At 47.4% G+C, this 24,390-nt stretch overlaps 1 protein-coding gene across 2 annotated transcripts in view; it reads left to right on the top strand.

Moving 5' to 3' along the window:
* ARHGEF26 (Rho guanine nucleotide exchange factor 26) overlaps positions 1 to 23,570 on the top strand; it is a 131,686-nt gene extending 108,116 nt beyond the window's left edge. Inside the window, exons 12-15 of one of the 2 annotated variants that reach the window (XM_004379181.3) lie at positions 6,352 to 6,561; positions 21,518 to 21,585; positions 22,457 to 22,496; positions 23,393 to 23,570. In XM_004379181.3, coding sequence (XP_004379238.1) covers positions 6,352 to 6,561; positions 21,518 to 21,585; positions 22,457 to 22,496; positions 23,393 to 23,402 — 328 coding nt within the window. In that variant the 3' untranslated portion in view covers positions 23,403 to 23,570. Of the gene's footprint in view, positions 1 to 6,351; positions 6,562 to 21,517; positions 21,586 to 22,391; positions 22,497 to 23,392 lie in introns of both variants that reach the window. The other variant, XM_004379180.1, reaches the window with a different exon arrangement.
* The last annotated feature ends 820 nt before the right edge of the window (positions 23,571 to 24,390 follow it).

Genomic DNA, 24,390 nt, shown 5'->3' with positions numbered 1-24,390 from the left:
TCTTCTGGTCTCAGGCTGATGGAGTCTCTGGTTTCTGTGGCCCTTTCTGTCTCTTGGGCTAATACCTTCCTTGTATCCATGGTGTTCTTCACTCTCCTTTACTCCACATGGGTCAGGACCATCTTCACAATTATTTTGAGAAACTGAGCAAGTAAGGCTGTTTGAAATCAGTTTCTGGATAAATATCATGCCTTGTTTTTGCTGGTCAGAGCACATAGCAAATCATGGCGTTTCTTGATACAGGCATTCAGCTGTAATTATGCTTAGTCCACTCACCTATTTGCAGAGCACCTGTAATTATCAGGCTTTTAACAGAATGTTAGGAAATTTAAATGCATGATGTTCTGTCAGAAAAAAAAAAACAAAAGATAGCTAGCATTTACTGGGCATTTGTTGTGAGCTGGGCATGGCTGTAAGTGCTTACCTTATAATACATGTATTATCTCATTTAATTCTCACAGCAGTCCATGAGGTTGGTATCGTTATCGTCTCCATTTCACAGATGAGAAAACAAGCACAGAGAGGATCAGTTACTTGCCCGAGACCACAAAGTGAATGAGTGATGGAGTCGGGATTCTTACTACACATTCCATGTCAAATCCACACTCTTACCCACTGTGCTGCCCTCTGCCCCACGGTTACTTTAAAATGGAATATTATTTCAGCGAAAAGCTGTTTGTATCCTTCTAAAACCAGGCTTTAAATTTGAAATTAACTTCCATCAGGTGAAAAAGCCCATCAGGTGCTCTCAGCCCTTAACTTGAAATAAATGTTGGCAGTGATCAATGTCTTCTGTCACAGAGATGTTTAACTAGATTTTTACTCTGGTCAACCTCAGAATGAAGTGCGGGGATTTACAAATCATGTTTTCAGAAGAGGGAAGGGGAAACGAGTTGAAATTTGCAGAGGAGATGCTCTCATACACACCTAGGAGGGAAGGAGGAGGGCTGTCCTTTGATCTTATCAAACTATGAGCTTCTGTGCGTCAACACCACGGGAACAATGTCAGAGCCACTGAGAGGGTCCAGGAGAGGCTCTTGGGAAATGCCCCCAAAGGTCGATGACTGAGAAATGTCACAGAAGCAAGTAAGAGTTTCACGACGTCCCAGGTGTTCAAATTCAACAAATTCTGTAGAAAATTTAAGAAGGATAATGATGAATCCAGGTAACTGGATTTGGATCGTGTTGGCCCACGATGACCCTGGGGGCAGTCTCACTGGTGGGTAACACAAGGGTCTGCAAAAACTCAGACAAGTGCTAACCAAACCCGTTGCCGTCAAGTCAATTCTGACTCATAGCGACCCTATAGGACAGAGTAGAACTGCACCGTACGGTTTTCAAGGAGTGGCTCTTGGATTTGAACTGCTGACCTTCTGGTTAGCAGTTGAGCTCTTAACCACGACACCACCAGGGCTCCAGGCAGCTGCTGGCTCATGAGGAATTTGTCTTGGGACAAGCTAATTCAAGTCAAGGTGTTTTCAGGACAGGGTGGCTGCATGAATGTTTTAAGTGAAGGCTACGGAAGGGGAACCACTGAACAGGTACCAAGCAAATGGCACCGTCTGAGCGTATATGCAGAAAATTGATGTGCTTTGTTTTGGGTAAATCTTGATAGCATCTTTTCTTTTAAATTTAATTTTACCCTTTACGAAAGGAAGAACTGGGAGTACTGGTTGGGTTTCCAGTCTTTTAGCTTCTGGCTGTAAGTGAGAGAATTTCAGAACAAAGGTAGGACTTGAGGCTGCTCGTCATGGCCCAGAAGCTAGGACTGTCAAGCAGTGGGCGGAGAGGAAGCCCACCTGCCTTTACCATCTAACCCTTCCCTGGCCTCTCCTCCCCCATCCCCTTTCCTTTCACCCGCCCTGGGGTCTGGCCTTTGCCCATTCTTGCTCGTCTTTGGTAAGTACATAAGGTGCTTGCTAATCAAGGTTAAGGTATTATCTGTACCTAGCACCCCTCCGATCACAAGGCAGGCCCTGATGGGCCTGCAGGGAGGGGAAATACCTGTCTGTCCTGTCACCTACCTCTTCCTCATGACTGTTACCTACTGAGAGCTTGGGACCAAGGGCGAATCCCGGTTTAAGGGGTGAGGTTGGGATCCAACTGTTTTTTTCCACGTGGTTCTTTGTTGTTGTTGTTATTTGTCGTTTTTTGTCGTTTCTGACTCACAGCGACTCTACAGGACAGAGTAGGACTGCCCCATCGTATTTCCGAGGCTGAAATCTTTATGTGACCATATCTCCAGATCTTTTCTCCCCAGGAGCAGCTGGTGGGTTCAAACCTCCAACCTTCCAGTCAGCAGCGGAGCGCTTAATCACTGCACAACCAGGGCTCCTTACATGGCTCCTACAGCCAAAAAAACCCCAAACCCATTGCCATCAAGTCGATTCCAACTCATAACAACCCTACAGGACAAAGTAGAACTGCCCCATAGGGTTTCTAAACCAAAAGGTCGGCAGTTCCAGTCCACCATCTGCTCCTTGGACATCCTCTGGGGGCAGTTCTACTCTGTCCCATAGGGTCACTATGCGTCAGGATCGACTGGGTTTAACATACGGTTGTCCAGATTTAACAGATACTAACTTTGGCATAGTGGCATCTGATCTCTCCTTTTTAAACGGAAAGGAGATAAAATACTGCAGATGTACCTAAAGCCCTCTACCTTCATCTCTTCTTCCTCCTCCTCCTCTCCAGAGTAACTACTGAGCTGCCGTTCATACACCCACTACTGTGCATTCATATGTATTTTTTTTTTTTATTGTGGTAAAGTATATACAGGAAGCATATGCCGTTAACCATTTGTACATATACCATTCAGTGACATTGATTACGTTCGCCGTGTTGTGTGTCCATCGGGACTGTCCGTTTCCAGATCTTTTCATTACCCTCAACAGCCCTCAGTACTCCTTAAGCAGACCTCCCCGTTCATGGAGTTTTGTATTTTAAAAATGTATGTATGCTGTGTGCAGTTTTAAAATGTTTTCCTGATTTAAAAGTAAGAGATAGGTGCCCATTATCAAAATGCCAACCTTTATAGAAATTTTTGGGACGGAGAGTTAAACTACTTCTTAATGACCTCTTAGAGAAATCTGCTTTTCTCATTAAAGTGTCATTTTTCTGCCCACACTGTCAGGCTGCATACAGTAAAACCAAACACTGTCTAAGCTGCTTAACCAAGAATGCTTCCCAGAGGGAAAAACAGTGGAGATATGTGTTTGCTCTCATGTCTTGTTCTTTACTAATAGTTCTTTATTCTGTTAAAAAGAAAAGAAAGAAATCTCAAGAAAGGTTACTGGGACTTAAGTGGGATTTAACAGGGAGAGCGCTCATTGTTTGCACCACAGAGCAACGGAGGCGTCTAGATTTGATTGCTGCCCCTAATAGGAGCCGCTGCCTGCACAGAGCGGACAGCATTGACGAGCAGCTGGTAAACGTGGAGCCGTGCATCGGACAATCGGAGGAAGTCTACATATAAACCTCTCCACATGAGGAAAGGTGGTTTTTCCATTTGCCTGTTTCTGAGCAGTTTAACTTCCTAATTGCACGATCCAGATTGTTTCGGAAACTATGTAAACCCTATGTTTGTGAAATGGTAGAGACAAACACGGGGAAGTCTGATTAGCATCAGCTTCCCTCAGGAAGGGGGCTTCTTTGCCAACCCAGCACAGCCGGCCTTGTACTCACTGGAGGTTCTATGCAGAGAGGGGGTGGGGTCGTCAGTATCTGCATCTGGCTGTAGCATCTCCTCTCCTTCCTCTGAGGCTCCACCACGTATGTTGCATATTCTGGGTGTGGCTGTGCTGGTCTGAACAAGGTCTTGGGAGAGCACTGGAGATGACCTTGCCACATGAACTTTGAATCAATACAGATTGTTACCTTAGCAACAAAGGCGTTTGATCAGAAAGGCAATATTGGGCTTTTACAGATGATAAGCGTGTTTGCTGTTTTTTGAGGGAAGAATCCATCAAACTAAATTTTAGAAAGAATTATAAAGCTTTTCAAGCAAAGCTAGAAGGGAGTGCTTGACAAACAGAAGTCAACACCAAATGAAAGAAAATTCCAAGAAATTGTGGACAGAGTGGCTTATTCCGAAATTTCTAGCACATTTAATTGGGTACAAGACTTTCTCATTTCTTTTAGCTCTCCTGAGTTCATACATTTGTATGTATTATTGTTAAGTAGGTGTTGGATGTTGTCCCTAGAATATATTAGAACTTAAAGTATATTCATCTGTTTAGTCAATGATTGTTTATTGAGCTCTGTCACGCTTAGTTGCAAGGGGGCAGTTGCCAGGAAAGAGTGACCAAGAAGTTGAGTGTGCAAGGAGTGATTATAACTGGGTACCAAGAAATCCGAGCTGGGTGATTACTACGTGTGGGTCAAAGGACATGTGGGACGTAGTCAGTGGATCTAGGAAGGGGTGGGTTGAAGAATTGGTGGAGTTGAGGATTAGAGGCATTGAGCTGGTGAGACGTGAGGTGACGGTTAGAGTGCCGTGTTTGACACTGGTATTTTGAGACCGCTCTAGTTGATGGGAAGCCCTGATGGCACAGTGGTTAAGAACTCAGCGCTAAGCAAAAGGTCAGCATTTCAATCCATCAGCTGCTCCTTGGGAACCCTGTGGGGCAGTTCTACTCTGTCCTATAGGGTCGCAGTGAGTTGGAATTGACTCAACGGCAACAGTCATTTTCTTTTTTTTTGGTGGTATTTGATGGTGGAGCCCTGGTGGCGTGTAGTTGATGGTAACGACAAGGCCTGTCTAGGGAGTGACCACAGGTGGGTGGCTAAAGAAAAGCGGAGGACAAGATCGCTGGAGAAGAAGTCAGGAAACTGAGAGACCAGAGCAATGGAAGTATCCACCATGTGGAAATTGAAACCGTCATGAATGATGAAAGAAGCCATATTGGAGGGAGACAGTGAGCCAGAAACGAAATTCCTGAAGGAAGATGGGGAGTGGTCCAGGGGTCTGTGGGTGCAGTGATTACGAGATGAGCTTCAGGGCTGAGGGCTTTTCAGAACAGTGGTGTAGAATCAGCAGTGAGAAGAAGGCAGGACCCCAGCCCACCTTCCACCAGGCAGAGTGCCTCCAGAGGAAGCAGTGCCCTCTGGGGAGAGCCGGACTACTGTTGGGGCCAGAAGGTAAAGGGAGTGTCCAGAGCAGAGGCTGAGGATTTAGGGGGCTTTACTGCATGGCTGACTGTACATTCCCAGAGGACATGGTGGTGTGCGTCCAGGAGCTGAGAAGCTGAAGGAGGTGGGCCAGATTAGGGATATATACAGCACCATGGGAGGAGAGTCTGGGGGTCTTGAGCATAAGCTGAGTCCCAGGGAGGTGCACACAGTTAACACCCTCAACTGCTAACCGAAAGGCTGGAGGTTCATGTCCACCCAGAAGCCCTCAGAAGAAAGGCCGGGCAGTGTAGTTCCAAAAAAGCAGCCATTGAAGACCCTATGGTGTACAGTTCTACTCTGACACGTGTGAGGTGGCCATGAGTCAGAATCGATTCGACAGCAAGGGTTTTTTTTTTCTGAGGAGGTAGCATAGGAAGAGATGGGATGATGGGAGTGGTTTTGGTTTCTGAAGCAGATAACGAGGCTGTGAGTATTGCAGAGAGGGATGGGTGGGCATCTTGCAGACGCAGGCAGACCTCTGGCACTCTTCTCTCCTTCATGTGGAGACTTGGAGGCTGAGATCGAGGCACCGTTACCCCAGAGCATGTGCAAGGTTGGGGCTCCCGCTCATCCTGCGAATGGTGGTGTAGAAGCCTGTTGGAGCATTACCAGGGTGTGTGCAAGTCTCACTCGTTTTAACAGTTTCAGGATGACTTAAAGTGAAACCTAGAGGGTTTGGTGACTTTTTTTTAAAAAACGTTGATTTTATACCTAAGATACAATTTAGTACATTACAGAAAAACAGTCATAAGCAGGTTTAATCTGGGGGGGGCTTTATATTGATACAAGGAGCCCTGGTGGCACAGTGGTTAAAGCACTTGGCTTCTAACTGAAAGGTTGGCAGTTTGGACCCACCAGCTGCTCCATGGGAGAAAGATCTGGCAGTCTGCTTCTGTAAAGATGACAGCCTTGGAAACCCTATGGGGTGGTTCGACTCTGTACTACAGGGTCACTATGAGTTGGAATTGACTTGATGGCGGTGGGTTTGGTTTGGTTTTATATTGATTCATAATGAGTGGTTACAATTCAAATTTCAATTCATATTTTAAAATAAATTATTCTCTCCCTCTTTGCGCTCCCTGCCTTCTCCCACTTTCCCCCAAAACGTGACTTGAAAACTGACAGTGTCACAGTCTTATGTACTGAGTAACTGACATTTTTCCCCCTTTTTCCTTACAGTGAAGAAAGTTACAACGTCAATGATTATTCTTTACGGGATCAGCTGTTGGTGGAATCTTGTGACAATGAAGAGTTTAATCCTTCTCCAGGGAAGAACAGTTCCACAATGCTCTATTCAAGACAGAGCTCTGCCAGTCACCTCTTCACTCTGACAGTCCTCAGCAACCACGCGAATGAGAAAGTGGAGATGCTGCTGGGGGCTGAGACACAGTAAGTACGCGAAAGGAGAGGGTTTCAGAATAGCTAGTACCAGTTTCCCCCCTAACTGCCTTTGGTCTGCAGACTCCCTAGCAACAGAAAAAACAAACCAAATGCATTGCGGTCGAGTTCATTCTGACTCATGGTGACCCCATGTGTTACAGAGTAAAACTGCTCCATGGTGTTTTCTTAGCTTATAATCTTTATGGAAGCAGTTCACCAGGCCTTTTCTTCCATGGTACCACTAGGTAGGTTCAGACCACCCACCTTTAGGTTAGTGGCCAAGCACAAACCATTTGAGCCACCAGGGACCTCTAACAATGGCTGTGGTTGTGGTTAGGTGCTGTGGAGTCAGTTCCAACTCCTAGCGACCCCGTGTACAACAGAACGAAACACTGCCTGGTCCTGCACCGTCCTCATGATCACTGTTATGCTTGAGCCCACTGTTACATCCACTGTGCCAATCCATCTCGTTGAGGGCCTTCCTCTTTTTCACTAACCCTCTACTTTACCAAGCATGATGTCCTTCTCCAGGGACTGATCCCTCCTGATAACACGTCCAAAGTATGTGAGACAAAGTCTCACCATCCTCGCTTCTAAGGAGCACTCTGGCTGTACTTCTTCCAACAGTAGCTGCTGTTTATTGAGTGCCTACTGTGTGCTAGGCATACAGTCTAGGGGCTTCATGGCGCTGCTTTTTCTGGTGGTGATCGCCTCAGTGTCTCTGAGCATGGCTGTCGTTGTTCTTGTCCCTGTACGCCCTCGTGGGTGCATTGTGTTTCAGAGGGTGTGGCTTTTATTTTTATAGAGCGGTTTAAAAATCATTTTACTTTGCTCATTGGCAAAACATGATCCCCAAGCCCTAGGGAATATAACTCAACCGGTAGTTTGAGTCCAGGCCATAAATTTTCTTAGATCCCAGGAAATTAATGTCATTTCTCAATCACCTGCCTCACTCAGACAGCAGAAATGATTTTGGCAAAAGAGATACTCAGTTTGGATACATGTATTGGTGGATCCTCTATCCAATCCAGAGGCAAAACAAACGTCCTGTTTGTGCCTGCAGTTTCACTAGCAATTAGCTTACAGTCCATCCTCAAGCTGAATGAGGGAAACGGAGTTAAATTTTTAAGTCCACTGTAGTGATTCGTCTATTTAGAGATAGTTGACCAATTTATGTTTTTAGAAACTGGAAACTTCCTTTTGCAGCAATCATTACCTGTTGCCGTCGAGTCAGTTCCAACTCATAGGGACCCTACAGGACAGAGTAGAACTGCCCCATAGGGTTTCCAAGGCTGTAAATCTTTCCGGAAGCAGACTGCCACAGCTTTCTCCTGCAGAGTGGCTGGTAAGTTGGAACCGCTGACCCTTTGGTTAGCAGCCGAGCACCTTAAGCACTGCGCTACCAGGGCTCCCAACAGTCATTACGAGGAGGAATTGTGTTGAGTCTGGGGTGGGAGCTGTGGAGGGAAAGAGGACCTCCTCTAGTTCTTTGTCTCAGCAGGGTCCCACATAGTCTCCCACCCCGAGCCTGCCGCTTGCCAAGGATCAGCAGCTGGCGAATCACAACTCTAAGACTATAGCAAAACCCTGGTGGTTTTGTCTGATAGGGAAAATAAACCCAAAGAAATACGTCCACTTTTTAAGAGAGAGTCCAAGAGTGTTCCTGGACCATTAAAGAGAAGCATAAGAAAAATGTGAAAATTACAAATTGTCTACATAAAAGGATACATGTTATGTCTTTTGGCCCTAGAAGTAGCTTTTCAAAGGCTGGAGAAAACCAAGAGGGACTGGCTGATGTAAAGCTATTTGAGGTTTGAAAGTGGACAAAATAGAATATTACAAATGAACTTAAGAGTTAACAGAGGGAATAAATCAGCAAAGGAGTGGCGTGTCTTTGTTTACAACCAAAGAGATGCCTTTGTATAGGGTCCCTTGGTTCTTCCAGTGGGACAGCATTCCGCGCGCATGCCACCTTGGATTGCTGCCCTAGAGAGTATGGCTTTGGGTGGGTGTGGTTCTTGCTGGTCTGCACAGGTGACCAGTGTGAGACACACCTGGGGCCAGGGCTAGGGGAAGGCTTTCTCCAACTCTAAAAGTGATTTAAACCCATTGGCCAATGTTTGGGAACCCTCTCTTAAAAGGGGAGTTTAATGCGTGTGAACCTTGGATTTTCCATGATTTTTAGGTTGAAAAAGACTTAAACATTTTGAAGGTTAGCACTTGTCCGGACATTCTAGAGAATCCTCAGAAACTAGAGAATTTCCCTTTCGTCACTTAGCAACGATGAAAATGTGATTGGTTTTCCTTTTGTCTGTGTTTATGAGGATTGTTTGTTCTTTATTCAGGCCTTGCCAGCATATCTACAGAGCGTTCCTTGACCGTCTCTTTTTGTAGTTAATGCACTCTCCACCACTTACTTCCCACGTTATTCCAAGGGAACGGGAAGGCACCGACTGTCCAGTTCTCTTTACACCCAGGCTAGTCCCTTTCCGGGGACGTCTGCAGCGTTCAGTCTACCCTCTTGCCTTTGATCTTGCTGTGAACTGAGTGGATGTTCATTTCCTCAATCAGAATGTTCTTCCAGAATGTCTGGTTATGTCACCCATAAACCCGTGGGCATGACTCATGGTCATAGTTCTTTAATTAATAGCGATGGACATTCCAGAAGGGGCAGAGGTCTCCTTGGGTACAGAGCAGCGACTGTCATGCCCCTCTCCCTCCTGTCCCCTCAATTGCAGTTGGGAAGTAAATAAATGGACAGATACTTTGAAGCACACAAGGCGGAAAATAGCATTAATGTTGAAAGGAAATATGTTACAGCCAAGGAACACTTTCCTAAAACAACAACAGGCTGTTTGAAAGCCTAGCAAATTGCATGCCATGCTGGGAAACGTGCCCTGGTCTGCCTGGGTTTAGGCAATCAGACTTTTGGTCTAAGTACGCGGGTTCTTTGCTTCTAAGATTTGCTCAATGTATGCTGTTGGCATCCAGACATTTCCAACTGGTGACTATCCCACATGTGCAGAGTAGAACTCCCCCGTAGGGTTTTCAAGGCTGTGGCTTTTCGGAAGCAGATCGCCTGGCTTGTCTTCTGAGGGCCTCTGGGTGGGTAACAGCAATAACCCGTTGCTGCTGACTCAAAGCAACCATATAGGACAGAGTAGAACTGCCCCATAGGGTTTCCAAGGAGCAGCTGGTGGATTCAAACTGCCGATCTTTTGGTTAGCAGCCATAGCTGTTAATCACTGAGCCACCAGGGCTCCTCTGGGTGACTTGTTAGGTGGTGTCGAATTGGTTCCAACTCATAGCGGCCCTACGTACAACAGAACTAAACAGTGCCCGGTCCTGGGCCATCCTCACAGTCCTTGTTATGCTTGAGCCCATTGTTGCAGCCACTGTGTCAGTCCATCTCCTTGAGGGTCTTTCTGTTTTTCGCTGACCCGGTACTTTATCAAGCATGAAGTCCTTCTCCAGGGACTGGTCCCTCCTGATAACATGTCCAAAGTATGTGAGGTGTAGTCTTGCCATCCTTGCTTCTAAGGAGCATTCTGGCTGTATTTTTTCCAAGACAGATTTGTTCATTCTTCTGGCAGTCCATGGTATATTCAGTATTCTCAGCCAACATCAAAATTCAAAGGCACCAATTCTTCTTTGGTCTTTCTTATTCATCATCCAGCTTTTGTATACCATGGCTTGGGTCAGGCGCACCTCAGTCTTCAAGGTGACATCTTTGCTTTTTAACACTTTAAAGAGATCTTTTGCAGCAGATTTACCCAATGCAATGCACCCTTTAATTTCTTGAGTGATGCTTACATGGGTGTTGATTGTGGATCCAAGTAAAGTGAAATCCTTGACAGCTTCAGTGTTTTCTCCGTTTATAATGATGTTGCTTATTGGTCCAGTTGTAAGGGCAGGTGTGAGCATGTGTTTTTCAAGATTTCTCTGTTTTATGTCCTGTTGGGTTAATATGGCCACCGCACTGGCCTTGAGTAATCCTTGGGGTGCATACCTAAATATTGACTGTCTTTGAAAAGCTGCTGTCCGCAGAGACCACCTGGGGATATGCAAAAATTCCAATTGGCAGTAGGGTGGGTGCGGCTGTTTGGCGCAAGGACAATTGAACTCTCATAAGATGGTGAAATTGTGGAAGAACAGATCCATGAATTTGATTACATAAAGAATGCAGAACAGCTCCCCAAGAGGAAACAGGGACAGTGAGCATCTGGGATGTACCAGGCTCTGAGCCAGGTATAGAAGGTGAAGAAGGGGGCCCGCAGTAAGAGATGAAGGAAGCGTATAGGTAAGGGCGCCCTACATCTCAGTTCCCTTGGGATTGATAGTTCAACTTTATGCCTGTTGTCCTGTTGAAATTATGTCCTTTGGCTCTTAAAAGTGTCTCGTTTAGACAATAAAATGGGCGGTCAGCCAAATTATAGGTCATATGGTACAACTCCTTCATTTTCCCCAGATGTGAAATGAGACTCACAAAGGTGAAGTGACCTGCCGAAACTGGTAAACCAGATGCCGGCCAGTCGGCTCTGACGTACATACGTGCATGTCAGAGTAGAACTGTGCTCCACAGGGTTTCCAGTGGCTGACTTTTTTCAGAAGTAGATCACCAGGCCTTTCTTCCGAGGCTTCTCTGGGTGGACTTGAACCTCAAACTTTTGATGGGTTAGCAGCCGAGCGTGTTACCCATTTGCACCCCCAGGGACTTCCGACTTGCCTAAAAGGACACAGAAATTGAGTTAGTGCCAAAGCTGGCACGAGAACCTGATCTGACTGTGGCGGAACTCATTCTAGTAACACGTTTTAATCTTCTCACTGAGAACTGCCAACCAGTGGACACTTCCGCCCCCGCCTTGCCAGTCAGCTTGGCCTTGTTCTGGCTCTGGGAGGGAAATGCCAGGAAGCTAGTTGCTACTGAATGTGAGAAGCTACTGAGATGTGGATTTTTTTTTTTTTTTTTTTTAAGTCCACATTGTTGTAAGGTGCCATTGAGTTGGTCCTGCGCCATCCTCACAATCATTGTTATACTTGAGCCCATTGTTGCAGGCACTGTGTCAGTTCATCTCATTGAGGGTCTTCCTCTTTTTCACTGACCCTCTACTTTACCAAGCATGATGCCCTTCTCCACGGGCTGGTCCCTCCTGATAACGTGTCCAAAGTATGTAAGACTCAGTCTCGCCATCCTTGCTTCTAAGGAGCATTCTGGTTGTACTTCCTTGCTCTTCTGGCAGTCCATGATATATTCAATATTCTTCACCGCCACAATTCAAAGGCGTCCGGAAAAGCTTATGGAAACCCAGGTGGTAAATTTGGAGTATCGTGTATTTTATAATAAAATGCTTAATAGATATTGCATTCCAAAAAAATACTTTGCATTTAAAACGTCCTTCTTGTTCCTTTGCCCATGTTACCTGATGCCTGGAATGCCCTCGTCAGACTCTCTCGGGTTGTCAAACATGCCTCACCTCTCGCGGCCCGTACCAGCCAGCCCTCGGCTCGGAAACCTCTCGGGGCTCTGGCAGTCACCTCTCGCCACTTAGAGTTCTGAGAGCTCGCTGTGTGTGCCGCTCTGTTAGCTCATTTCCCCTTGATGTTTTCTGTCTGTTACCCTCCACTGTAACTACTCCCAATCCCTAACCCACCTCTAAGCTCTCCTTCTCTTTATAGCTAAACTCCTCAAGAGAACAGTTTTCATTTCTATTAATTCAGTGAATTCTTACTGGGTGCCTACTTCCTGCTGTTCTGAGGAGCGGCGTTGTAGCCATGAACGGCACAGAAGTAAGATCCCTGCCCTTTGAGGCGTATAGTCACGTGGGGCACCTGCCCCTTTGTGCCTCCTGCCCTCAGGGAGGGTGACCTTGGATGGGAGTGAGCTTATTTCAGTTTGCTTGGGCAGTGGTTAAGAGCTATGGCTGCTAACCAAAAGGTCGGCAGTTCAAATCCATTAGCCACTCCTTGGAAATCCTACGGGGCAGTTCTAGTCTGTCTTACAGGGTCGCTATGAGTTGGAATCAACTCGATAGCAACGGGATTGGTTTTTTTTTCTTTTGTTGTTGGGCAATGACTTACAATGAGTTGGGGCTGTGGGAAAGCATTCTTCTTCACTCAACTTAAAAGACAAAAAAAAAGATCATTTCAGGTAATGGTAAGTGCAAACCAAAAAACCAAACCCATTGCTGTCGAGTCCGACTCAGCGACCCTGTAGGACAGAGGAGAGCTGCCCCCTAGGATTTCCAAGGAGCAGCTGGTGGATTTGAACTGCCAACCTTTTGGTTAACAGCTGAGCTCTTAACAACTGTGCCACCAGGGCTCCATATAAAACCCAGATCCAGGGTGAATGTTAAGTCCTGGGGAGGGGTATATGTACTCTAAATCATATAGTCCAGGAAGGCTTCTCTGAGGAGGTGACATTTGAGCTAAGACCTGAGTGACAAGAGGAGCCCACCATGTGAAATGCCGGGGCAGAATTCTGTTCCAGGCAAAGGGAACAGCGGATGCAAAGCCTTGAGGAAATGCGTTTGGCATCATCAGTGAATACGGCCAGTGTGGCTGGATCAGGAGGAAGCAGAGAGGTAGAGGAGGATGGCGAAGAGGCGGGGGAGGCCAGCGAGCTGTTCCAGCGCTGTCTGTGACCGTTGTCAGTCCACAAACCATCACCAGCCGGGATGAGGGAAACGGAAACTGTAGCGGTCTGACTCACTGAGGCCTGAAAGCGTGGGGTTCTTTTAACAGAATTCACTTTTACTGTTGCTGAGAAGTTTTGGAGCACAGTGCGTTGGGGAAGGGAGGTGGGGACTGGTTCTTCACCACAGATACATTGAGAAGCACCGACGTCGAGCCTCAGAAGCCAGGGAGGGATTTGTACTTCTTTCCCTGAGAAGCCAGGGGAGACTAGAGGAGACGAAGTTTCTAGGGAACACCGTTAGCCGAGGGGTGACCTGATGGCAGCCTGGGCCATGGTATATCGGTGGAGGTAGAGACGTTGTATTTTGGAGGCAGAGGCCGCAGGACTAAATGATAGACTGACTCAGGATCAGGGATACTTTGGACTTGAGGCTTGAGAGGCTGGTGCCACAGATATGAGTTCTTTGTTGTCATTGTTGTTAGGTGCCATCGAGTTGGTTCCAACTCATCGCGACCTCGTGTACAACAGAAGGAAACGCTGCCTGGTCCTGCACCATCCTCACAATCATCATGTTTGAGCCCATTGTTGCAGCCACTGTGTCAGTCCATCTCCTTGAGGGTCTTTCTCTTTTTTGCCGACCTTCTACTTTACCAAGCATGATGTCCTTCTCCAGGGACTGATCCCTCCTGATAACATGTCCAGAGTATGTGAGATGAAGTCTGGTCATCCTTGCTGCCAAGGAGCGTTCTGGCTGTACTTCTTCCAGGACAGATTCGTTCGTTCTTCTGGCAGTCCGTGATACATTCAGTATTCTCCGCCAACACCATAATTCAAAGGTGTCAATTCTTCTCTGGTCCTTCGGTCTTCAGTAGGACTTCTTCCTCTGCCACCCCGTGGGGAGCGGTCCATCATAAGATAACCAGTGCTTCCGGTCACCACATCTGGCAGTCCAATCTTCATTTTTATTTTTTTTCACCTTTAACATCATTTAGTTTTGTTGACTATCCAGCTCTCTCAAGGGAAGCCCCTTGTTGAGAGTATCCCCTCATCTGTAGTCTCATAGTTCTCCTCGCGTGTCCCTCACCACTCCCCCTCACTTCCTTTCCAGAAATGCAGCCTGTGTGGACGCAGACACCACCACCCACTGCTTTCCCTAACTCACTTCTGAAAATGGTTCCGCTGACGCCGATTGGAGTGACCCAGTCTAGAGAGTTGGTGCCATGTCCATTGCTTCGACATCAGCACAGGTCCATCATCTGCCAGCTCTTCCTGCACAAAGGGAATGTCTGTTGCATTCTACTCCCTCCTTCCTGAGGGCAGTGGTGGTTTGGTGGTAGAGTTCTCCCCTTCCATGCAGGAGACCCGGGTTTGATTCCCAGCCAGTGAACCTCAAGTGCAGCCACCACCCATCTGTCCATGGAGGCTCGAGTGTTGTGATGCTGGATAGGCTTCAGTGGCGCTTCCAGACTAAGACCAGGAAGAAAGGCCTGGTGATCTACCTCCAAAAATCACCCAGTGAAAACCCTAGGTATCACAACAGTCCAACCCTGAGCTGGTTGTAGGGATGGTGCAGGACCAGACAGCGTTTCGCTCCATGGGTCACCGTGAGTGGGAGGCTGACTCAGCAGCAGCTGACAACCACCACAACCTCCTCCCTAGGTCAGCCTGTATCACTTCTCCCCTGAGCCCACCCTGACAGCCTCCGAGCCATTCTCCTTCTGCTCTTCTTCATTACTGATCCCCACACTCAGTGCAGTCTTGGTCTTTGTCTTAGCTTTACACAGCAAGCTCCCAGTAACGTTTTTGGGATCAATCCACAATTAATATAACTAGTGTGTATATATCCAAGGCAAGGCAGGAGAGCGGCTGCATGGGGGGTAACACTGCTCCCCATCCACCTCTAGTCTCTGGCCTTTCAGTTGCCTCTGGAGAAAGTTTTTCCTAAATTCCACTTGTTTTTCAACTTTTGCTAGTACAGATGTGGTTAAGCTTTTTTTAAGGATGTGCTTCTCCCCCATGTATAGTGCTGTATCTGTTTGCCTGTTGAAGACCTTGAGTCGTTGTGTTGTTAATGAGACTATAGTGTGTGAATACAAAAGGGTACCCTTGGTAAAAGGATAAAGGAAGAACGGTTTACTACTGTCATTTCCCCACTCCCGACCCCACTGGGCCTTCTTTCAAGGGGAATGTGGGAGCCAGAGAGCCACCTTTTGTCTGCCTGCATTAAACAGGAGCTCAGACAGCTGCAGCTGGCACGGACAAGCGGCTGCAGCAAGGGGTGTCCCGGGCTTCCTGCATTTACAGTAGAACGGGGATGTCGTTTGGGTCCAGTGCATGAGTCACCTAAGACACATTCAGAGGGTAACACAGACTTTCTTCCCCTGGTGTTTTTTTTGCTGTAGGATATAATCACCTTAAACTGTAACCAAAGATCCTTCTCAAAATCTCCCTCTCAGAAAGAGCTAGAAGCCTAATGATTGCAGTTGGTGCTGTCAGACATCCAGGCAACCAATTCCTGGGCCTCCTGATAAAGGGGCATTGTTTGCAGGAGTCTTTGGCTTCTTCCTGCATCTGTGAATGATTCAGTTAACAACAGGAAGTCCATTGGATGGAATAAAGCTTTGTACAGTATATCGGACATAGTCTTCTTAGACTTCATCCTTAAAGAAAAATCCGCAATCTAGAGAAGACTGTTAATGTGGAAAAACGTGTTTATTGCAGGATACGCTGTTTTTCCCCCTTGAATCTGAAATCCAAGTCCAGAAATGATCTTTTACATTTGTATGTTGGTAGTTGCCATCCAGTTGGCTCTGACTCGCCACGGCGACCTTACGTAAACAGAACGATACGTTGCCCAGTCCCGCGCAGTCCTCTCAATTGTTGGTATGTTTGAGCCCATTTGTAGAGTGTCCGTCAAAGTGCCTGATCTTCCTTGGTCCTCAGCACGGACCCCACAGGGCAGGCGGGCAGGCGGGCAGGCGGCGATCTTGGCGTTTTATCAACGAGGAAACAGATAACTGACCACTTGGGGTGAATTCAGGGATTCCGGAAGAGACTTTAGGTCTAATCCTACTCTGGTAAACAAGAAATAATTGGTGTAACTAAATAACATGTCACAAACCTAACTTTTAGGAGTATTTTAGTGGGCTAGAGGTTTTATTTTGCTTTGGTCAGATTTTTTTGAAATTAGATAAGTTGAACTGGCATCCAATTTTATAAAGCTTTGTCTTGCAGTATTTGTAGTAAATGACATTTTTTACCCTGTGGGTTTTATGCTATGAGTTAGTTTATTGAACAAGTCTAGTTGAATTGAATGTGTTAGGGAATGAACAGAAACGATCATATTTGCAAACCTCTTCCTTGTGAGTGCTCGAAGGACTTATTTTCAAAGGCTATGGGTGTAGAAGTTTCAAAATCCCCTTGTTTGAAAGGAACCACAGGTAAATTCATTGGTTGTGAGAAGGAACCAGGAAAAAAAAGTATCTGGTCAAGTGTCAGAGCCTTGGTGGCGAAGTGGTTAAGAGCTCAGCTGCTAACCAAAAGGTCGGCAGTTCAAATCTACCAACTGCTCCTTGAAACCATATGGGGTAAACAGGGTCACTAGGAATCGACTCGATGGCAGTGGATTTGCTTTTTGTTTTCTGCTCAAATGTCATTTAAAGACAGTTAGTGGGAAGGTTGAAGAGCAACTCAGGTCTCTCGGTTTCTCTTGAGAAATCAGGCAAACCGTGTCAGTGGTGAAAGCTTTGGTGGGGCTCGATTCTGCCCCGTCTCATCTGTAGTCCTGCCCCCTTCTCATCCGAAGCCGACTTTCCACTGTCTCCGTGTTAATGTTTTTAAGCCCATGCCCGGTGGTTCAGTCAGAAGCTGGACTTCGCTGTCTCGTCGACCTCTGTGCCACTAAGTGTCAACCTAACCCGCTGCTGTCGAGTCGATTGCGACTCTCTGAAGTTTAAACCTACTGTGCTGAATTAATTTTACGACAGGCAGGACAAGGTGTTACCACAGCTAATACCGCAGTAGAGAACTGTAGATTTAGCATTTCATACGGAGCAGTGGTTAAGAGCTCAGCTGCTAACCGAAAGGTCAGCAGTTCAAATCCACCAGCCGCTCCTTGGAAACCCTATGGGGCAGTTCCACTCTGTCCTGCAGGGTCACTATGAGTTGGAATCGACTCGACGGCAGTAGGTTTTTTATAGATAATTTTGGGTTATGAAAGGATTGCGTTTTGTGATCTTTCTCTCCCTGGGTTGGGTATGCTGGAATTAGCATCCTCTAGCTCAGGACGCCACCTGCTGTATTGGGTTTTATGGTGTTTCCTGCTATGTCTGCTCCTTACATTGAGCCCTAACCAAGCACCAAAACCAAACCCGTTACCGTCAAGTCCCACAGGACCTTGCAGAGGAAGGCGTGGCAAGTGAGCTTTGGAGTGGATGCTCGGGAGGTAGAGGTCACCGCAGCATTCTAATTCTAGCACCTTTTGGAGGATGAAGGGAAAAGTCTATCAGTTGGGTGCAGAGAAAACCAAACCAAGCCAACCCGTTGCCATCGAGTTGATTCCGACTCTCAGCCACCCTATAGGACAGCGGAGAACTGCCCCGTAGGGTTTCCAAGGAGCGGCTGGTGGATTCAAACTGCTGACCTTTTGGTGAGCAGCCAAGCTCTTTTGTGAATCCATCTTGATCGTTTAATTCCATCCCTGGAGAAAGTAGCTATCAGTGCGTGAGCCCTGGGCTTGGTATCTAAGTGTAATAATGGGTACGTCAGTTGTTGTCTATGCCCTGGTATTTCTTGTTCTTAGAATTCTGACTTCCAACAGCAGAGCGGGTCCCTTTCCTGCTTTAAAAACCCAGCCTTTCTTGAGGGAGGAAGAGCGAGCTCCTTGGCAGGGCTCTCGGAAGCTCCAGGGGAAGTCGTGTGGGTTTGACGGCATCTAAGAGGGGGCTGGGACTGATTCAATAAAAGCCGTCTCAAGAAGCAGTGCCTTTCAGTGAGGCAACAAGGAGTATCTTGTTCTGTCCTCGGGAGTCCCTGTGAGGGGCTGCCGTGCGTAAGGGCTGCTGTTAGCATCCAGGCAGTGTGCCACCCAGTGAAAGATTTCATCGGGGCTTCTGCGAACTGGCAGCAAGGTAAGGCCTCCGCTGGAAGCAGCTCCCGTGCCAGACGAGTCTTGCGTGGGGTCTTAGATGCAAGATCTGCTTCCCCGGCTCCAGATGTCCCTGGGAAGGACTGCAGACAGCGGTGATGGACCACTGACAGATGCAGCGGAAATTCAAAGATGAGTCTAGTTTGTGTGCGTATGGCACATAGAAACACAAATCCTTCCTTGTAGGTTCATCTTGGTGAGCACCTCTGCTGTCCTGAACAACTTATCTTCCCTGCGTTTGCACTTGGGAAATTCCAGTTGAGCCTGAGTGAAAAACAGATGTTATCCCAACAAAGAGTGGTATCAAGGATTTAAGTGTTTGCTTGGGATTATGTTAAAGGAAGTTGTGTCTTGCTTGTTCCCTATAAAAAGCCTTTCTAAAGCCCTTTATCCTATTAGAGAAAAACAAAATTAAGAACAAGGCGAGGTCATCAGTTTCTGTATAAATTGTTGGTATTACTTTGGGACACATCAGTTCAACCAGAGCCCAGCCTCATCTTATTCTTTTAAAAAAAGTCTGTCTCTCTGCGCACTGCGGTTTCCGCCCTTCCTGCCTTCCCTCGTGGTTTTTGTAAGCATCTGCTAGGTACCCACCAAACCAAACACGTTGCCTTAGAGTCGATTCTGACTTAGAGCAACCCTAGAAGACAGAGTAGAACTGTGCCACAGGGTTTCCAAGGAGTGGCTGGTGGGTTCGACCTGTTGACCTTTTGGTTAGAAGTGGAGCTTTTTACCTAGGTATGGCCCTGGGAATTGATGAGATGAAGGAACGCCACCTCTTGAACGCAGCCTGCCTGGGCTTATATTCTGACTCCGCCACTCACCAGGGGTTTTACTGTGAGCAGACATGCATTCCACACTTAAGCTTCTTCCGCTGAAAAATAGAAATAATAACGGTCAAATTTTCTTCAAAAGATTGTTATAAAGATTAGATTAGGTGATACTTGCAAAATATTTAGCATCATCCCTGGCACAGAAGTGCTCCGTAATGTTCACTTGGAACAAGACCTAATTCCTGGCCTCCAGGAGTTGAAGGCTGGTAAGAGAAGGAGACAAGGAATGGCACACTCATGGTTCAGGGCATATGGGTGACGTGATTGATAGCGGCAGCAGATACCTCTGTGCCGGGCAGTGTTCTGGAGATAATACCATGAACCAGACACCTGAGGCGCCTGCCTTCCTGAGGCTTAGGGCCTACCAGCAGTGTGACAGAGCTGTGCAGAGGGTGCCCTGGGAGAGGAAGTGTGGGAGGGGTGTCAGAGGAGGCCCCCTGGAGGTGAGACTTGAGTGTCCACGTGTTGGGTGGACATAGGATTCTGTTTTCATGAAGTACAAGAACAGGCAAAACGAATCTGCCAGTTGCTGCCCAGTCGACCCTGACTCATGGCGACCTCGTGGGTGTCAGAGTAGAACTGTGCTCCACGGGGTCTTAAGTGACTGATTTTTTGGAAGTAGATCGCCAGGCCTTTCTTCCACAGTATCCCTGGGTGGACTCAAACCTCCAACCTTCTGGTCAACAGCTGAGCGCATTTGCTGTTTGCAGCTCGCAGGGACTCCAGAACTAACCTGTGTGGTGGAAATCACAATAGCGGCTGTCCTCGGAGGGAGGTTACTGGCTGGAAAGGGACAGAAGGGAACCTGGGGTGTCAGAAGTGTTCCATTTCTTGATTTGGCAGACGGGTATATGTGGGTAAACATTCACCAAGACTCTTCACTTAAGATCAGTGCTCTCTGTAGTTTATGCATGTCATACCTCAATAAAATGTTTAGATGGTGATGATGCGTGTGCACAGCTAGTTCAAAACAGAGGGGACTAGGTATTTGAGAATGGGGGCCACAGATAGGAAGGGCTGTGCCACCGTGGTGGAGCCCCGTGCTGGAAGCCGTCCGCCCTGCCTGGGTGAAGGACACACCTGGGGCGTGGAGATGGGGTGACAGCGAGAAGCACCTTTAGGTGTAAGCTGTCATGGGAGGAAAAAAATGCCTCCGTGTTGGGCGTGAAGGCGTCTCTTCTGCAGAAAGCGGAGTGGTGGAGAGGACATGGACCTCGGGTGGAATTATTTCCCTCAGAGCTTCAGTCTAGTCTTCCCATCTTTAAAATGGGCTTTTTGGAGAAGTCCATGAGATCGTGATTGCAAAGTGCTTGTGTTTGACATGGAATACGGGTTTAATGAATGCTTCTTAGAGATTTTAATGTGTGTGTGCGTGTGTGTGTGTGCGCGCGTGTGTGCGTGTGTGTGTGTGTGTGTGTGTGTGTGTGTGTGTCTTATTTGACTTTCCAAACCAAAAACTGGGGGTGACTGCATTAAGGAGTAGTGGACTTGCTTATCTGAAACTTTAGATCTTTTCGTTAAATAATTATTTTATTTCATTTAATTATAGCTTAATAAGGGAGCAGTGGTTAAGAGCTCGGCTGCAGTCCAAAAGGTCGGCAGTTCGAAACCACCAGCCGCTCCTTGGAAACCCTATGGGGCAGTTCTATTCTGTGCTGTAGGGTCACTATGAGTCAGAATCCATTCTACGGCAATGGGTTTTATAGCTTAATATTATATAAAAAATTGTGGTTATTTTCTTTTTCCTTAAAAGTTTATTGATGTACTGATTAAACCATTTCAAGGATTTTAAAACAGTCTAAAAAAGATCAGACAACAAATTTCAATTTCAGTAAAGCTCAAACTTCGGCAAAGTTAATTATATTAATTTAACAATATTTAATCATGTTCAATATTAAAGTTTCTTACCCCCCCCACGGTGGTTTGAGTGTATGTGGGGCAGGGGGAGGGGATGGAGGGAGTGGGAAGAGACTGACGCAGGATTTTAAAAAACCATATTTACCTTTTTGAAATGTTAAACGTCAGATTAAATGAGTGTACTGAATCTCTTTTTGAGATTATAACGTACCAGTGTAAAAAGCTCTTTGTTGAACGTTAAACTGTGATATGAGAAATTCTGTTTAATCAGCAATTAGCCAGCTTCATTCAGAATCTTTTGGCAATGTGGACTTGTCTTCTGCCTATTTTAGCTTCCCAGAGTGTAATTTTTCAGTAACTCTCCTGGTTGTGAAGGGCAGACTCTCTGGAGAATTTCTCCCGTTTTCTGGGCATGGCTCTGCGTGGGCTGTGGAGAACACGCATTCTTCTGTCTCTGGACTGTGGGTGTCTCAATGGGACCTGCTCTGTGTTTAGGAGTGAGCGAGCCCGATGGATGACCGTCCTGGGACACAGCAGCGGGAAGCAGCCTCCTGACAGAACCTGTAAGTTTCCTGAGGAGCCACCTGCTCTGGAACGTGGAGGGACCCTGCCCCCTGGTGGACGCTGGGCTGTTAATGAATTGAAGCCCAAAAACACACCTGTGGCCCTTGAGTCAATTCTGACTCACAGGGACTCTGTAGGACAGAGTCGAACTGCCCCACGGGGTTTCCTAGGCTGTCGTTACGGAAGCAGACTGCCACATCTTTCTCCCATGGAGCAGCAGGTGGGTTTGAACCGCTGACCTTTTGGTTAGCAGCCCAGCACTTTAACCACTGCACCACCAGGGTTCCTATTAATGGATTATGTCACCACAATACCTGCTTTTTAAACTTCCCCAAGGCTTCCCTCCTGCCCCCCACCAGGACTGTGTGACCCCGTATGATGCCCCTCACCAGGACTGTGTGACCCCGTGTGACATGACTAGTGTCTCCTTATCAAGGCTGACGGAGTCACGAATCTTAAAAGGTGTGATGGTTAAGGCCTCTGTTGACTTCGAGCTTCTAAAATTCTAAAGCTTCGCAGGGCCGTATTACTCAATAAGCAAGGTTATTGAGTTAAAGATGTGAAACCTGTGTGAAATTGCTCGCCACAGATTAGCAGGTAAACACAGTTAAGCCCTGTGTACCTTGCTCAGTGCAGGGTGCGTACCTTGCTAAGTGCAGGGTGCGTGCTGTGCTCACTGGGTAATCTCCCCCTGCGAGCTGTAACCAGATAAGGAGCTTCGCTTGTTTTCTCAGTGCCAGCTGAGAGTCACAGAGAAGGAGCGAGTGATTTGTACCTGTTTTGTTTTCTCTCCTTCCCTCCGCAGCGCTGACCCAGGTGGAAGTCACTCGATCGTTTACGGCCAAGCAGCCCGATGAGCTGTCCTTGCAGGTGGCCGACGTGGTCCTCATTTATCAGCGCGTGGGCGACGGTGAGCACGCGCAGTCCCGCATTCATGGGGTGCAGGGCCCCACGGAACCAAGGAGTCACGTTTCCTCCTCACTGCCCATATCCTACAGAGAAGATCCTGACCCAGTGATGTGTGACACCTTATCTCCTGCCTTCTTGTCTCCACATTCCCATCTCTGTGCTTCCTTTTCTTCTTTCCTGGGACTTCATTTCCCACGTCAGTGGCTTCTCAGAGCCCTAAAGGTGGCCTAGAGAAGTATTTAAGGGACTTTGGTACGTTTGAAATCTTTTACCCTAAATAGTGGGTGGTGCAAATGGTTAACACTGCTAACCAAAAGATTGGAGGTTCGAGTCCACCCACAGGTGCCTCGGAAGAAAGGCCTGGCGATCTATTTCCAAAATATCAGCCCCTGAAAACCCTATGGAGTGCAGCTCTCCTCTGACGCACACGGGGTCACCATGAGTAGGAGTCAGCTCCCCGGCACCTGGTTATACAGCCTCCTTCTCCTCCTTCGCTTCTGCTCTTACATAGGCAGCAGCCTCTCATCTGCATTTCCTTGATAATAATTTAATGGCGTTGACTGAGACGCAGTCATACGGTTTGTTATTTGAAAGGAACCGTGAAACGTTTCCCCCCAGTGACCTAGTTCTCATCTCCAGAGGTTCTTCCTTACTTTCAAAAAAGAAAACCAATTCGCTGACCTGCTTCCCCTCCCCAGAGGTCCCTTTCCTCATCTCAGCCCGAGCTCACCGTCTGTCCCTGGCATGCCGTTCATCTCCCCCGGGAAACCTTTCCTCCATCCCAGCTCTCCTCACCTTCCATCATCCGTGATGCCCCAGCTGGGGCAGGTGGTGTCTCTGATCTCCGCGTCCTTCTCGGAGCCTCGTAGTTGCCTGATGCACTGTTCTCCCTTGCAGGCTGGTATGAGGGGGAGCGGCTGCGAGACGGAGAGAGGGGCTGGTTTCCTATGGAGTGTGCCAGGGAGATAACATGTCAGGCTACCATCAGCAAGAACGTGGAGACAATGGGACGCCTGCTGGGCCTGGAGACCAACGTGTAGCCTCTCCGCTGACCTCTGTTCCTGCGAGATTGCACTGCGTCATGGTGGGCTGGCTGGCCCTGGGCTGGTTTTCTTGCTCCTTTTAGTCGTGGTGGGCTGGCTGGCCCTGGGCTGGTTTTCTTGCTTGTTTTAACACGGCCTGTTTAATTCAGAGAATGGAAACACTTGCCTTGAAGCTTGTGGGTGCTCTCAGGAGAGCAGCTGCTGGGGAGAGCTCCTTCTCTAGCTCGGTTTGTATGTGCCGTCCGTTTGCAGACCTCTCCGGGTACACAGAGCAGCTGAGCTGTCCGCTGCTGGCCTCCGCTCCTCCTAGTCTCCCCGTGGTCTGGTGCAAAAGTGTACATGAGCTGTTGTCTCCTGGTTTTTGCCCCCCTCCTTAGCCGGCTCTCCCAGTCGTGTGAGATCGTCTGTCCTCATGGGATGCCCAGTGTTGTAGTTTTGTAGCCTCTGATGCTGTAGACCTGATTTTAATGCTGTGTCAGTTGCAGAAGGAACTGGTAGAATTCAGAACATGAGCTGTTAAATGTTTTTTGTTTTTTTAAAGCCTCTTCCCAGGAAAAGTAAATTAACTGACACTTCAATTTTTGCCACCTTTTTTTCTCGTTAGAAGGAAAGTAAGGAGCCTTACTTTAAGGTTTTTTTTTTTTTTTTGGAGTCCATCTGACCCGGTACCAGTCTTACTTAAGCATAGCCTAATAGAACCTAAGCGACACTAACACCATGGAATCTAGGTGGGTGCACGTGAGAAAGCCCTGTACGTGGGTCAGAAGTCCTACCTTTCTAAATATTCCCGGGTCAGAAGTCCTACCTTTCTAAATATTCCCGGGTCAGAAGTCCTACCTTTCTAAATATTCC

This window comes from Trichechus manatus, unplaced genomic scaffold, assembly GCF_000243295.1.
Source record: "Trichechus manatus latirostris isolate Lorelei unplaced genomic scaffold, TriManLat1.0 scaffold00062, whole genome shotgun sequence".
In the NCBI taxonomy this organism is placed as follows: Eukaryota; Metazoa; Chordata; class Mammalia; order Sirenia; family Trichechidae; genus Trichechus; species Trichechus manatus.
This window is presented reverse-complemented; position numbering and strand designations above follow the sequence as displayed.